Raw genomic sequence first — 14,373 nt, 5'->3', positions numbered from 1 at the left:
TGATCGGGGGAATTAAGTGTGAGCAGTTGGCTTTCTGAAAGGGAGGGTAGGGACACCGCGTTGAGGAATCGGTTAATATCCTCCGCGGACGGTTGATGTTCAGACGGGTTATCCCCAAGGTTGTACAAGGCACTGTAAAAATCAGCAAATGCATCCGCTATAGCTAGTGGATGAGTAATTTTAGATGCAGGTGAGGGGTGGAGGAGGAAGGGAATTCTGGATTTAGCCTGTTTGCGCTTAACCTGTGATGCCAAGAATTTGTCAGCCTTATTGGCTTGACAGTAGTATTTTTTTTTAAGATACTGAAATTGTCTGTTGGATTGTTCTAGAAGGAGGAGGCGCAATTCTTGTCTCAGTGCAAGAAGTTCCCGGGACACGGAATCAGTAGGGTTCGTTTTGTTATCTGCATCTAAAACATGTATCCTTTGTGTCAGAACGGAGACCTGATCCCTCCGCTGCCTCCTGAGCTGCGCCTGCTGCTGGATGCACACCCCTCGTATGAAGGCCTTTTGTGCACCCCACAGCACCCACGGGTCAGAGACAGAGGTACCATTAAGATGAAGGAAGTCTTGCAGTTGCTTAGATATGTGGGCTCTACACTTCTCATTCTGCAACATATTAAGATCACATCTCCAGATATAAGCACTGTTACATTTTGCCGTGTCCTCTATGGTCAATTCCACCGCTGCATGGTCCGACCATGTGATGTCATTGATCGCAGAGGAGGAGGCCTTACCCAATAAAAACATATCAACAAAAAACATATCTATGCGTGAATAAGAGTGATGCCTGGAAGAAAAAAAAGAATAGTCCCGCTCCATGGCATGGTGGTATCGCCACACATCAAACAATTTTTCCTCATGTAACACATGCCCCAAAGACTGCTGTCGGCCCCGGGGGGACGCCGAAGAGTCCAACCCGGGATCGACAACAGCATTAAAATCTCCACATAACAGCAGATGACCGTATTGGAGCGCTGATACCTTCCTAAGGATCCTTCGCATAAAACGAACTTGGTGGGAGTTCGGAGCGTATACGTTCACCAAAGTGAGCGGAAGGTCATTAAGATCACATGTCACTATAATATACCTGCCGTCCGGGTCCAGTACCGACTTGTGTATATGCACTGTGAGGGAGTCCCTAAAGGCTAGCATTACCCCTCTTTTATTTTCGGTGCTGAAAGCCAAGAAGACCTGTGGATAGTTCCTGTGACCATGGTATGGCACGTTGTCGGCCCGAAAGTGGGTTTCCTGAACCGCCAGCACATTGGCTCTATGAAGCAATGCCTCCTTCCACAAAGAACGCCTCTTGGCCGGATGGTTCAGACCGTTGGCGTTAATAGTCAATAGTTTGATGGTCATATTTCAGGCAAGGCGATGATCAAGGTAGAACAGATGGTACACGTGGGCAAGGTAGTTGCCGCGAAGAAAGTGTTGAGAAACCAGTAAACGGAAACAAAAAAAAGAACCATAGAAGAACATAAAAAAAAAAAGCCGTCTCAGCAGCTCGCGAGCGAGAAACTCGCAAAGAAAGCCAAAGGAGGGCCGAAAGAGAGAACATCTTTCAAAGGCCATAGACACATCGTAGGTCATCAGCGGTGATTAGGGCTGGTATGAGTTGAGGAAGGCCTGGAAGACCGTTTTCGTGACGTTACCTGCCATTCACTGTCCAGTGGGCGCAGAGGTGATGAGACTGGAGCAGAGGCTTGATCAGCCGGGAGGATGTTCCATTTCCTGAGCATAGTGATGCCTTCCTCTAAGGATCTGATCACTGCCGTGGAGCCTCCATGTGTCACCAGAAGAGTTGCTGGGTACCGCCACTTATGTTGGATTTGGTGGTTACGCAGAGCCTTGGTTATGGTAGAGAGGTTGCGTCTGGCCAACAGCGTGTGCCTGGATAGATCGGGCAGCAATTGCACGTTGCAATAAGGTTCAGGTAACTGTCCACTCTGTCTGGACGCGAGCATTATTTTTTGTCCTTAGCAGTGAAAAAGTGGACTCTAAGCAGAACATCCCGTGGTACATTACCCTCCAGGAACGCTGGCTTGGGCAGCCTGTGGATCCGGTCAATAAGAAGTTCCGATTCATGCAGAGTAGGAACTAGCATTTTGAATAAAGAGATAACATGCTGCTGCAATTGTTCAGGGGAGATCGCTTCAGATATGCCTCGCAGTTTTATGTTGTTGCGTCTGGAGCGATCCTCCAGATCCGCCACTTTATTCCTCAACCAGGAGATTTCTTCTGTTTGGGTGTTTAAGCGGTCTATAACCGAGTTGATGGTTTCAGCATGAGTGTGCACAGATTGTTCTACAGATCCAATTCTGGTCCCCAAGGCAGATATTTCTGCAGTGATTTGTTGCGTCTGCTGTTTCATATCAGCCTTCATGGTAGCCTGCAAGGAGAACAGCATGGCTCTCATAGCTGATTCTGATATGGGGTTTCTCCCATTAGATTGCTGAGCAGGCTGGGCTGTGTCTGAGGGTAGCTGCAGTGCCAGAGTGGAGGGGGGTATAGTAGTGTCCATACCTGAGCCGTCATATACTCCAGGAGGCGATTCCCTTCTCTGCCTGCTCTTGGCTGGGCTCCTGGAGGTCGGTGATGGAGGGGAGGGCGATCCCGAGGAGGGTCCGCTGTCTGGGTTCCCTATCACCCTGTGCTGCGGGTGTAGCGGTTTCAGTGGAGGGAGTTTGGCAATTGGTCCCGCTGCTCCCGCACCCTGCTTGTTGCTCCGAGCGGGTCCCGGTCCGCCGCCGCCATTTTGTTGTAGTCCATGTGCCTGTGAGATGAAGAAGCCGGACAGCTTGTTAAGCTGACCGGTCTCCTTCTTCTTGTTGCGGGTCATCACGGCGGCTTCAGCGGGCACTCACCTAGCGGTACAGCGGGTCGTAGGGACGAAAGCAGCCCTGAATGCGGCGTGTGTCTTAGGGTGGCCGGCGGAGCAGACTCAAAGAACGTCCATCTGCCGCGCTGGTAGCCACGCCCCAGCTAAAAGCACTGATCTAACGGTCCTGCTATGTAGGACCGTTGATCTCTTCTGTTACATGTAAAGCCACATCCCTGCACAGTAGAAAGCACGCCCCTAGGGACACACTTAACCCCTCCCTCTCCAATAAAGTTAACCCCTTCCCTGCCAGTGTCATTTTTACAGTAACAGTGCATATGTATAGCACTGATTACTGTAGTAATGTCACTGGTACCCCCAAAAGTGTCAAAAATGTCAGTCAAGCGTCCGATCTGTCCGCCGCAATGTCGTAGTCCCGCAAAAAAAAAAAAATCGCAGATCGCCGCCATTACTCGTTAAAAAAAAAAAAACAATAAAAATGACAAAAATCTTCCCCTTAGTTAGTAAACGCAATAACTTTTGCGCAAACCAATCAAAATACGCTTATTGTGATTTTTTTTTTACCAAACATATGTAGCAGAAAACAAATTGGCCAAAAATGTTAAAAAATTTTGATTTTTACATTTTTTGGGGGGAATTTCATTTAAAAAAATGTGAAAAATATTGTTATTTTTGCAAAATTGTCGCTCTTTTTTTGCTTATAGCGCATGATCAAAAAATCGCAGAGGTGATCAAATACCACCAAAAGAAAGCTCTGTTTGTGTGAAAAAAAGGACGTCAAATTTGTTTAGGTACAGCGTCGCACGACCGCGCAATTGTCCGTTAAAATCACGCAGTGCCGAATCGCAAAATAGGCCCTGGTCAGGAAGGGGGTAAAATCTTCCGGGGCTTAAGTGATTAACAAAAAAAAAAGACATTTAATATATTGTAGCTTCTCAGTGATTAGATGAGGCAGCTGCATTTGTTTTTAATTTTCAGGCTAAGAACATTTTCCGCAAGTACAGAAAATACTTGCTGATCATGCCAGAAACGCTTTGTCCTTGTTCCTAAATGAAAGCACAAATTTTATCTTTATTGTGTGAACTACTAATCTCATCCATCCAACGTGTACTGGAGATGAACAAAGGCAGACATGTGTGGCCTGGGTGGCAGACATGGCTTTCCACTGTAGAGGAAAAAAGTGTAGACAAGAAGCAACAGGTGAAAATAAAAGAAAAAAGTCTGAAAAAAGAAAACAAAGGCAGCCACCACATATACAGTGCCTTGAAAAAGTATTCATACCCCTTGACATTTTCCACATTTTGTCATGTTACAACCAAAAATGTAAATGTATTTTTTTGGGATTTTATGCGATAGACCGACACAAATTGGCACATAATTGTGAAGTGGAAGGAAAATGATAAATGGTTTTCGACATTTTTTACAAATGAATATGTGAAAAGTGTGGCTGCATTTGTATTCACCCCCCGGAGTCAATACTTTGTAGAACCACCTTTCACTGCAATTACAGCTGCAAGTCTTTTTGGGGATGTCTCTACCAGCTTTTCACATCTAGAGAGGACATTTCTGCCCATTCTTCTTTGAAAAATATCTCAAGCTCTGTCAGATTGGATGGAGAGCATCTGTGAGCAGCAGTTTTCCAGTCTTGCCACAGATTCTCAATTGGATTTAGGTCTGGACTGTGACTGGGCCATTCTAACACATAAATATGCTTTGATCTAAACCATTCCATTGTAGCTCTGGCTGGATGTTTCGGGTCGTTGTCCTGCTGGAAGGTGAACCTCCCCCCAGTCTCAAGTCTTTTGCAGACTCTAACAGGTTTTTCAGATTGCTCTGTATTTGCCTCCATCCATCTTCCCATCAACTCTGACCAGCTTCCCTGTCCCTGCTGAAGAAAAGCATTGCCAAAAAAGAATGCTGCCACCACCATGTTTCACGGTGGGGATGGTGTGTTCATGGTGATGTGCAGTGTTAGTTTTCCCCCACACATAGCGTGTTGTTTTTAGGCCAAAAAGTTTAATTTTGGTCTCATCTGACCAGAGCACCTTCTTCCACATGTTTGCTGTGTCCCCCACATGGCTTCTCGCAAACTGAACTTCTTATGGCTTTCTTTCACCAATGGCTTTCTTCTTGCCACTCTTCCATAAAGGGCAGATTTGTGGAATGCATGGCTAATAGTTGTCCTGTGAACAGATTCTCCCACCTGAGCTGTGGATCTCTGCAGCTCCTCCAGAGTTACCATGGATCTCTTAGCTGCTTCTCTGATCAATGCTCTCCTTGCCCGGCCGGTCAGTTCAGGTGGACGGCCATGTCTTGGTAGGTTTGCAGTTGTGCCCAGAGTTGTATAAAGTACTCGAAACCCATACTTGAGTAGAAGTGGAAGTGCTCGATCAAAAAGTGACTTGAGTAGAAGTACTAAAGTATTGAACATTTTTTGTACTTAAGTATTGCAAGTAGTTTTTTAAAAATTTTGCTACTTAAGTACTGAAAGTAAAAGTACAAGTACTGTGTTATGTAGTTATTAAAGAAAGAAGTCAAAAGTTTGAACATCATATTGTTTTTTTATTATTTCAAATGCAGCTTTTATTTATACATACAGTAGCATTTATTTTCGTATGCGCTGATAATACACATGTTTTGAGCTTCATGAAACCTGCCATCTACTGTTCTGGCAGTGGTAATTTTTATAATTGTAACGAGTAACTATGCAGCACAAAAATAAATATCGGAGTAGAAGTATTGAAATCATCGAAAAAATGTAGTGAAGTAAAAGTGGAAGTAGGAGAAAAAAATTCTATTCTAGGAAAGTACAGATACCGCCTTTCTGTACTTAAGTACAGTAGTGAAGTAGTTCTATTTAGTTACTATACATCTCTGGTTGTGCCATACTCTTTACATTTTCGGATGATGGATTGAACAGTGCTCTGTTAGATGTTCAAAGCTTGGGATATTTTTTATAACCTAACCCTGCTTTAACCTTCTCCATAACTTTATCCCTGACCTATCTGGTGTGTTCTTTGGCCTTCATGATGATGTTTGGTCAGTAGGGTTCTCTAACAAACCTCTGGGGGCTTCACAGAACAGCTGCATTTATACTGAGATTAAATTATACACAGGTGGACTCTACTAATTAGGTGATTTCTGAAGGCAATTGGTTCAACTAGATTATAGTTAGGGGTATCAGAGTAAAGGGGGGTGAATACAAATGCACACCACACTTTTCAGATATTTATTTGTAAAAAAAAATTGAAAACCATTTATCATTTTCCTTCCACTTCACAATTATGTGCCACTTTGTGTTGGTCTATCACATAAAATCCCAATAAAATACATTTACGTTTTTGGTTGTAACGTGACAAAATGTGGAACATTTCAAGGGGTATGAATACTTTTTCAAGGCATTGTAAGTACTGGTAAGCTGCAGTATATTATAATATTTGGTTTCGGGTTTGGACACACTTTATATTCTTCCAGCCCTTATAACCACAGTCACATGTCATGGTGAGGAATCTACAAGAATCCTGTAGAGCAGGGGTCTTCAAACTATGGCCCTCCAGTTGTTCAGGAACTACAATTCCCATCATGCCTAGTCATGTCTGTGAATGTCAGAGTTTTACAATGCCTCATGGGAGATGTAGTTCCGCAACAGCTGGAGGGCCGTAATTGGAGGATCCCTGCTGTAGAGTCTGTATAATGGTGTTTATATCCTTCATCATCTGTCCTGTCTTACAGCATTTATGGGGATGCGCTCAGGATTGCTTGGATCACCTGGAAGGATGCATTTGCAATCTGCTTCCATGCCAATGTTTTTCATGCAGTGCAAAGGTAAGTGCCATATTTTTTTGTGGTTGCTGATTCTGCTTTGCTGCCACGTTAGAAAACCCATGATGCTCTGGGGATTCTGTCATGGAAGCAGCCCTAGTTGTAAATTGCAAAAATGTGTTCTTACTAGCAAAAGTCTCCCCATTCCAGGACAGGTAAGTTTGTTGGGTTGGGCTGATGGTTAATGTGTAGTGTAGCATACAAATGGTGGGGGACAGAGCCAGTAGAGGGGGCACCTGTGGAGTGGAGGAAATGTTTGCACTATTGCAGTGAATTAGGTGGTAGTGGTGATGGACTGATGTCTGTGTGCAGAGGGTAAATGATGAATGCAGAGAGAGGTGTACTGTGGGTGGATGGGAGGTTGGTGGGAAGGACAACATTGTGATCAGGAGCAGAAGTAGGCAAGGAGGGATGCAATGTAAGCTGGCTGCGAGGTGGACAGGAATTGATGAGTTGTCATTGGAGGGTGAAGTGACCAGGGAGGAAAAAGCTGTAAGTGGGGGTAAGCTGGGTGAGGTGGCCAGGGAGGGATGTAAGTGAGGTCCCATGATGGGGGATGAGAGGGAAGGGAGATGCTATGACCTGGAGAATTTGTGAAATGGATGTGAGGAGCGGCTGTGATGTAGGGAATACGGCGGGTGAGAGGGAGGTCCTATGACCACAAAGGTTGGCGAGATGAGTGTGAGGAAGATGATGTGACATAAAGGATAAGGTGGATGGGAGAGTGGACCTATGACCAGGGAACATGGTGAGATGGGTGTGAGGAAGATGCTGTGACATAGGGGATAAGGTGGACGGGAGGAAGGTGCTGCGATGTATTGAATAAAATGGGGGGGGGTCCTATGACCATGAAAGTTGGCGAGATGGGTGTGAGGAAGATGATGTGACATAAAGCATAAGGAGATAGGAGAGTGGTCCTATGACCAGGGAACATGGTGAGATGGGTGTGAGGAAGATGCTGTGACAAAGGAGATAAGGTTGAGGGGAGGAAGGTGCTGTGATGTATTGAATAAAATGGGGGGGGGGGGGGGTCCTATGACCATGAAAGTTGGTGAGATGGGTATGAGGAAGATGATGTCACATAAAGGATAAGGTGGATGGGAGTTTGGTCCTATGGCCAGGGAACATGGTGAGATGGGTGTAAGGAAGATGCTGTGACATAGGGGATAAGGTGGACGGGAGGAAGGTGCTGCAATGTATTGAATGAAATTTGGGGGGGTCCTATGACCACGAAAGTTGGTGAGATGGGTATGAGGAAGATGATGTGACATAAAGGATAAGGTGGATGGGAGGGTGGTCCTATGACCAGGGAACATGGTGAGATGGGTGTGAGGAAGATGCTGTGACATAGGGGATAAGGTGGACGGGAGGAAGGTTCTGCGATGTAAATGGGGGGGGGGGGGGTCCTGTGACCATGAAAATTGGTGAGCTGGGTGTGAGGAAGATGATGTGATGTAAAGAATAAGGTGGATGGGAGAGTGGTCCTATGACCAGGGAACATGGTGAGATGGGTGTAAGGAAGATGCTGTGACATAGGGGATAAGGTGGACAGGAGGAAGGTTCTGCGATGTAAATGGGGGGGGGGGTCCTGTGACCATGAAAATTGGTGAGCTGGGTGTGAGGAAGATGATGTGATGTAAAGAATAAGGTGGATGGGAGAGTGGTCCTATGACCAGGGAACATGGTGAGATGGGTGTAAGGAAGATGCTGTGACATAGGGGATAAGGTGGACAGGAGGAAGGTGCTGCGATGTATTGAATAAAATGAGGGGGTCCTATGACCACGAAAAGTTGGTGAGATGGGTGTGAGGAAGATGATGTGACGTAAAGAATAAGGTGAATGGGAAGGTGATAGTATGACCAGGGAACTTGAAAAAATAGTGGTCTGGTGCGCTAAACAAAATATAAATCACTTATGCTTTATAAATGTAACAATGTGTGACACTGGTGACTCCACCAACAACACAAATACAACAAAATGTGTAACAGCGGTGATTCCCACAAATAACTAAAGCGTGTCAATGTGAGGTACCCCGAAAGTTGGTGAGATGTGTGTGATGAAGATGATGTGATGTAAAGAATAAGGTGGATGGGAGAGTGGTCCTATGACCAGGGAACATGGTGAGATGGGTGTAAGGAAGATGCTGTGACCTAGGGCATAAGGTGGATGGGAGGAAGGTCCTGTGATGAATTGAATAAAATGGGTGGGAGGGAAGTTCTATGACCACGAAAGTTGGTGAGATGGGAGTGAGGAAGATGTGACATAAAGGATAAGGTGGATGGAAGGAAGGCGCTGTGACCAGAGGGGTTGGTAAGATGGTAGGAAAGAGGATCTGCGATGAAAGGGATGAGTTGGATGGGAGGAAGGTGCTGGGATTTAGAAGGTGAGCAGGAGTCAAGTGCTGTGTTATAGGAGGTTGGTGGGTTGGTTGTGAGGGAGGTGCTGTGATGTGGTGGGGGTCAATGCATGGAGAGTTAGCAGCTGGGAACCAATGTGCAGGAAGGTGAGTGATGTTTTTGGTAGGTGGCTATGGTGGTGAGGTGCAGGCATTGTGCAATGTGCACTGCAGGTTGGATTGTTTCTGGGACTTGCAATGTATGGTGTCCTTACAAATGTTCTGGCACAGTAAATGGGCAATAAAGCCAAATTGTTGGGGGGTACGAAAGAAGAAGAATATTTTTTTTTTTTGTGTTCAAATGAAAGTGAAAGAGCATTTCTCCAGTGGCAAAATACAATTCTTGTTTGAACATTATATTATTAAGCATATAACGCCCAAGGGCTGTGTGTACCTCTGATCTTCGTGAAGTCCTGCGTCGGTTGGCTTTGGGCTCTATATTAGGTCTATAGGCAGCACAATGGCAAACTAAAGTAGTTCCCGTGACAGGCTGACAATGCTGCTGCAAATTGTGAGGCAGTGGTGGGGTGTTGTTGTCTATGACAGGAAATGCTGCTAATGGCAGGATCTAAAATTAAGAAACTTTGCAACATGTCTTCAGAAAACTAGTGAGACATGATGCTAAACCTACTGAAAAATAGATTTTGTATTTACTTATTTACTGATTTTTCTCCTTGATGTTTATGAAGCTTTTTTTATGTACAGGTGCATCACGAAATAGGAAAGAAGGATCACCAGGTATGTGATTGTACACTGTAGGGGACCAGTCACTAGTTGAATTTATATGTATGTATATTTATATGTACATAACGTACATTTAGTTTATGTTCTGTGCTGAATGTGTTTTAGGAGAAATTTCTTCCTCTGTCCAAGCTCTCCCACCTCTGTCACCATAATATTTTTGTGCGGCATGGGTTAATACAGCAAAAGGGCTGTAAGAAGATCTTTTCTGCCTGGTGCACCATACTACAGCTTCTATGAATAACATAGGATCTGTAAGTAGGGGGCGGGGCTATCAATAATTTGCCCATCCTCCATTCTTCGATCCTGTGTCGATCATAGAAGCTGTAGTATGGCTTCTATAAATGGCAGATCTGGAAGGAGAGGACGGGCATAGTCAGCTCTCTTGATGAGAGCTCCTTACAGCCCTTTACTTGTATTAACCTATTTCGCACCAGAAGATTATGGAGATGGGGGTGGGGAGAGAGCAAGATTTCACCAAAACCATGAGCAATCAGCACAAGGGACATATACTAAATGTAAGGTATGTCCCTTGCGCCGATTTTTCTGTTTCTAATTTCAGCTAAGCTTAGGATTTAAAGTACTAGTATAGCCTATAATCAATACACCTAACACACGCTTGCAATGACTGTATATAAAAAATTACATAGAAAAGCAACTGGCTGAGATATATATACAAGTGCAGCGCTTCAAGAGAAAGTTCATATAGGTGACCCAAGTGAAGGTCAGAATAAAAAAGTCCAAGGGTGCAATTTGCAAAATCAAAGTGCCATGACCGATCTTCCACTGACAGTATTCCACAAGCTGACCCTTACCGTCAGGGATGGACCACTGCTGTCATAGCTGTCAAATATGCTTTATGTGATTTACCAGGGATCAGACAGCCGCTAGATTATATTGGTCCTCCCGCTATAAGAAACTCATACACAGCCACAAAATCAGGCACATAAGGATTCAAATCAGCAATAGGACTTAATAGTGTAGTATTTAGGATTCCACGTTTATTAAGAGCAAAAGAATACGCTCATCAAACGGTCAGCATAACCTTGCAAGTAAACATATGGGTATAATGAGATGTTTCCAACCAACAAGATGGCCAACCTCTGTACGTTGCAACGTCACATGGTCCAGCTCCACCCAACGTATTTCGTCATATAGACATCATCAGGGCCATGACTTAGCGCACGTACACCTTTATATATACTTTAAGCCGGAAATGAATTGGCTTCTCTAATGCTGCGCTCCAACTGCCGAAAATAGCTATACCCCCGAAGGTATAGCCTAATTTTAAATTTGGGATGGAGCAGGAAAAGATTAAAACTCCTGTCCAGTTTTTATTGCCTGCACAGAGTTCTTGGATGAGAATGTTGAGTCATGCAAAAGAGTCTATTAGAAGTTGACAGCCAACACATTTCACTGGTTATGCATAGAACCTCCTTCATCTGGACTTGGATACATTTATTAAACCTGGGAAATGGTGCCTCCCAGTGGAATTTAAATAAAATATGTATGCGGCTGCCTTCAATTTTTGGATAAACTGAAAAAAGGACAGTTTGAGGCGCAGAAATCGGAAAGTGCAAGTGTTAAATAATGAAATTAATAAATATGTAAACATATAATGAAATGAATAAATAATGCAATAATTCATAAAGTGCAAAAATTCATCCAGTGCACAAATTACATAACATTAAATTGACATAAAGTCCATTAATCCATAAAGGGCAGAAAATTCTTCCAGTGCAAATATTCCACCACAAAAGTGCTGAACATATCTTCTTGCTTAAAAAGTGCCAGTGCTTAAAGTTATCCTTCACCCCATGGATGTGTTCGTAACTCACCAGAAATCAGAGGGTCCCCAGGACCCAACTCGCTCTAAAGTTGGTAAATCGCCTCTTTAAATGGATGGTATGGGTGGTCTCCCTGGGCTCAGAGTATATTTCCATACAACATTGCTGCAACTCTCCTGTGAGATACACACATATTAAGGTCCTCCCAGAACCCCCGCCCTCCATCGTACCCTCGGGGCGTGCATCGGACGCATTCCATTTTCGCTGTGCCCTTGAGACACAGCTGGTCACAGATCAAGGTAAAGGGCCAATCACAGCGGCCCTTTACCATCTGATCAGCTTTGAAAGCCGATAACCATCAATCCTGTGACAAGGCACACTTACACTGATAATCAAGGCACTGATCCGCAGAGCCCCCCTTTTATCAGAGTCCGCAGAGACCCCCTTTTATCAGAGTCTGCAGAGCCACCTGCCACCTTTCATCAGAGTCCACAGAGCTCTCCTTACAACAACGCTAAATTTCACTGTAAGGAGGATGCTCTGTGGACTCTAATGTAAAGGTGAACACTGATGTAAGGGGGTCTCTGCTCACCAAAGCCTCCACTTATATCCGAGTTCACAGAGCACCCCTTACATCTGAGTCCCTCTTACATTAATTTTCTCAGAGGCAGGAGAGAGAAGGGGGGGGGGGCACTTCAGTCACCATGAATTAGCTCACTCACCCCAGGAGTGAAGGAGACTCAGGCAGTCTGCATATCCTCCATGATCTGGTTCCCGGCTGCTGGGCTTTCCCGGCCCACTCATCCCCTTTCTTAGAACAGGGAGGCTGATGATTGGAGTGTGGGCGGAGCTGTGGGCACACCCAGGAAGAGAGAGGTGGGAGGAGGAGCAGAATATCCATCTCTCCCATCCATGCGAGGCAGGGGGAGGGGGCGGGGCAGCTTTCAGTGCCGAGTCTGGGCAGTGTAAGAGAGAGTATAACAGACGCTGTCTACTTATAACTGCAGCCAACAACCTCCTTGGTGCTCCCCCACAGTGGTGGATCACCAAGACCCGGTCACAAGTGCAATCTTTGCGACCCTGGTAGTTGCAATATGTGACTATTCTAGTGGATGGTCATTTGATCCATATTTTGTCTAATAATGCCATGATGATGGAGTATAGCAACCAACAAGGAAGCACTAGAAGTCTCGTAGTGGCAAAAAAAGTAGATTCAATTCTGTCATGGGCAGATCATGCTCCTGCCTTGCTGACCATTTACTGTACATGGAAGGCATAGACAATTGGCTACGTCTGGATGACGGTGAGTGGTCCCTACAACCAGATGGTTACAGGACCTGCTTTACAGGTTAGGGATGCCAGCTCTGGAATTCCTTGCCTCAAGATTTAATATCAGACTTGACAGATTTGTCTCAAGGTACATGGATCCACTATCGGAAGCAGTGAATGCTCTGGCGACTCAGAGGCATCAGTTGACCCTGCGCTATACCTTCCCTCACCTAAAAATTCTTCCTCATCTGCTTTGCTGTATCAAGAGGGAAGTCATTCCAGTGATCCTCATTGCTCTGAATGGACCAAGGCACTCTGATCTGGTAAGGCTCCTGGCGGGTGTCTCATTGGCTCTACCAGATCATTTGGATCTTCTGTCTCAAGGATCAAGTTACCATCTCGCTTCACACTTGTTGGCTTAATGACATGGCTAAACCATATACATAGCATATAAATCTCTTTCAAATGCATGAATGATAAATCTGTGTGACTGAAAAAATATTATCTGAATGTTTCGGATTTTGACTTTTTGAAAATGTGTCAAAATGCACCTTGCCCTTTAAAAGGGCTTTGTCTCCCTGTAAGCTTTCACGTGTCTTTCTCCACATTTGAACACCTTTCCTCCAAAAGTAGCTCAAAGAAACAAAAATAACGTCATTGCGCTATATATCTGCTTTCCAGATCAATTTATTAAAACAAAGGGTTAACATCTTATTTATAAAATACGTGCACTTCATCCAGTGCACATAGATATGATTTTTTTCTTTAAAAAGGTATTTCCCCATTAAGGTTAGACTTTGGCTTTAGATACAAATCCAAGATGGTCAACTTCTGATTCCTGTCAGCGTAATGACGTCATCCGGCTACACTCTTGACGTGTTTCGTCATACAATCATGACTGCTTCAGAAGGCACCTTAACCTGGTTCTCTTTGCTTCAGAAACTGTAATGTGAACACATTAGAGACATTCCTTTCACTACTCTCACCCAGAAGGTGATATTCCTCGTAGCCATCATCTGTGCAATTTCTGAACTAATGGGCTCACCTTAAAAGAAACCTCCATAAAGTCTGCTGGAGGTTGTATACATTGTACACAATTAAAGGTAGGCAAAACATCTAATTTTATGAAATTAAAAAGGGGATAAGTAGGTTGAGGGTATAATGTACTAACCTGTATAAGGAGTCAACATGTTGTTGACCGCAGGTAAGACTAACCTACTGTACGGTAAGAGCAAATACCATCCCATTTATTTGTAGACATACTTGGCATTTATGTTTGCCATTTATTCTTAACAGCTAGGGATGTTTTACCCAACTTGGTATGCAATAATGGAAAAAGAGTGGAGAATAACCCTTTGGGACCTTGTGATTACAAAACTACTATTAGAGTGAAACTGTGAAGCAGTTCATGTTTCTATTGTAGTGGAGAGTAAATGAGTACATTGTACCCTCCTGGTAAACATCTGTGAGGGTTACAATGTCATGGGATCGCCATAAGACAATAGCATGAATTGTATG

At 44.4% G+C, this 14,373-nt stretch overlaps 1 protein-coding gene across 1 annotated transcript in view; it reads left to right on the top strand.

Annotated features, from left to right (window-relative positions):
* Positions 1 to 14,373, top strand: part of LOC309544394 (von Willebrand factor A domain-containing protein 5A-like) — a 108,818-nt gene that overhangs the window by 66,883 nt on the left and 27,562 nt on the right. Inside the window, exons 14-15 of the mRNA XM_082243309.1 lie at positions 6,574 to 6,666; positions 9,764 to 9,796. Coding sequence (XP_082099435.1) covers positions 6,574 to 6,666; positions 9,764 to 9,796 — 126 coding nt within the window. The remainder of the gene's footprint in view (positions 1 to 6,573; positions 6,667 to 9,763; positions 9,797 to 14,373) is intronic.

This window comes from Pelophylax lessonae (assembly GCF_965119305.1).
Source record: "Pelophylax lessonae genome assembly, chromosome: 1".
NCBI lineage: Eukaryota > Metazoa > Chordata > Amphibia > Anura > Ranidae > Pelophylax > Pelophylax lessonae.
This window is presented reverse-complemented; position numbering and strand designations above follow the sequence as displayed.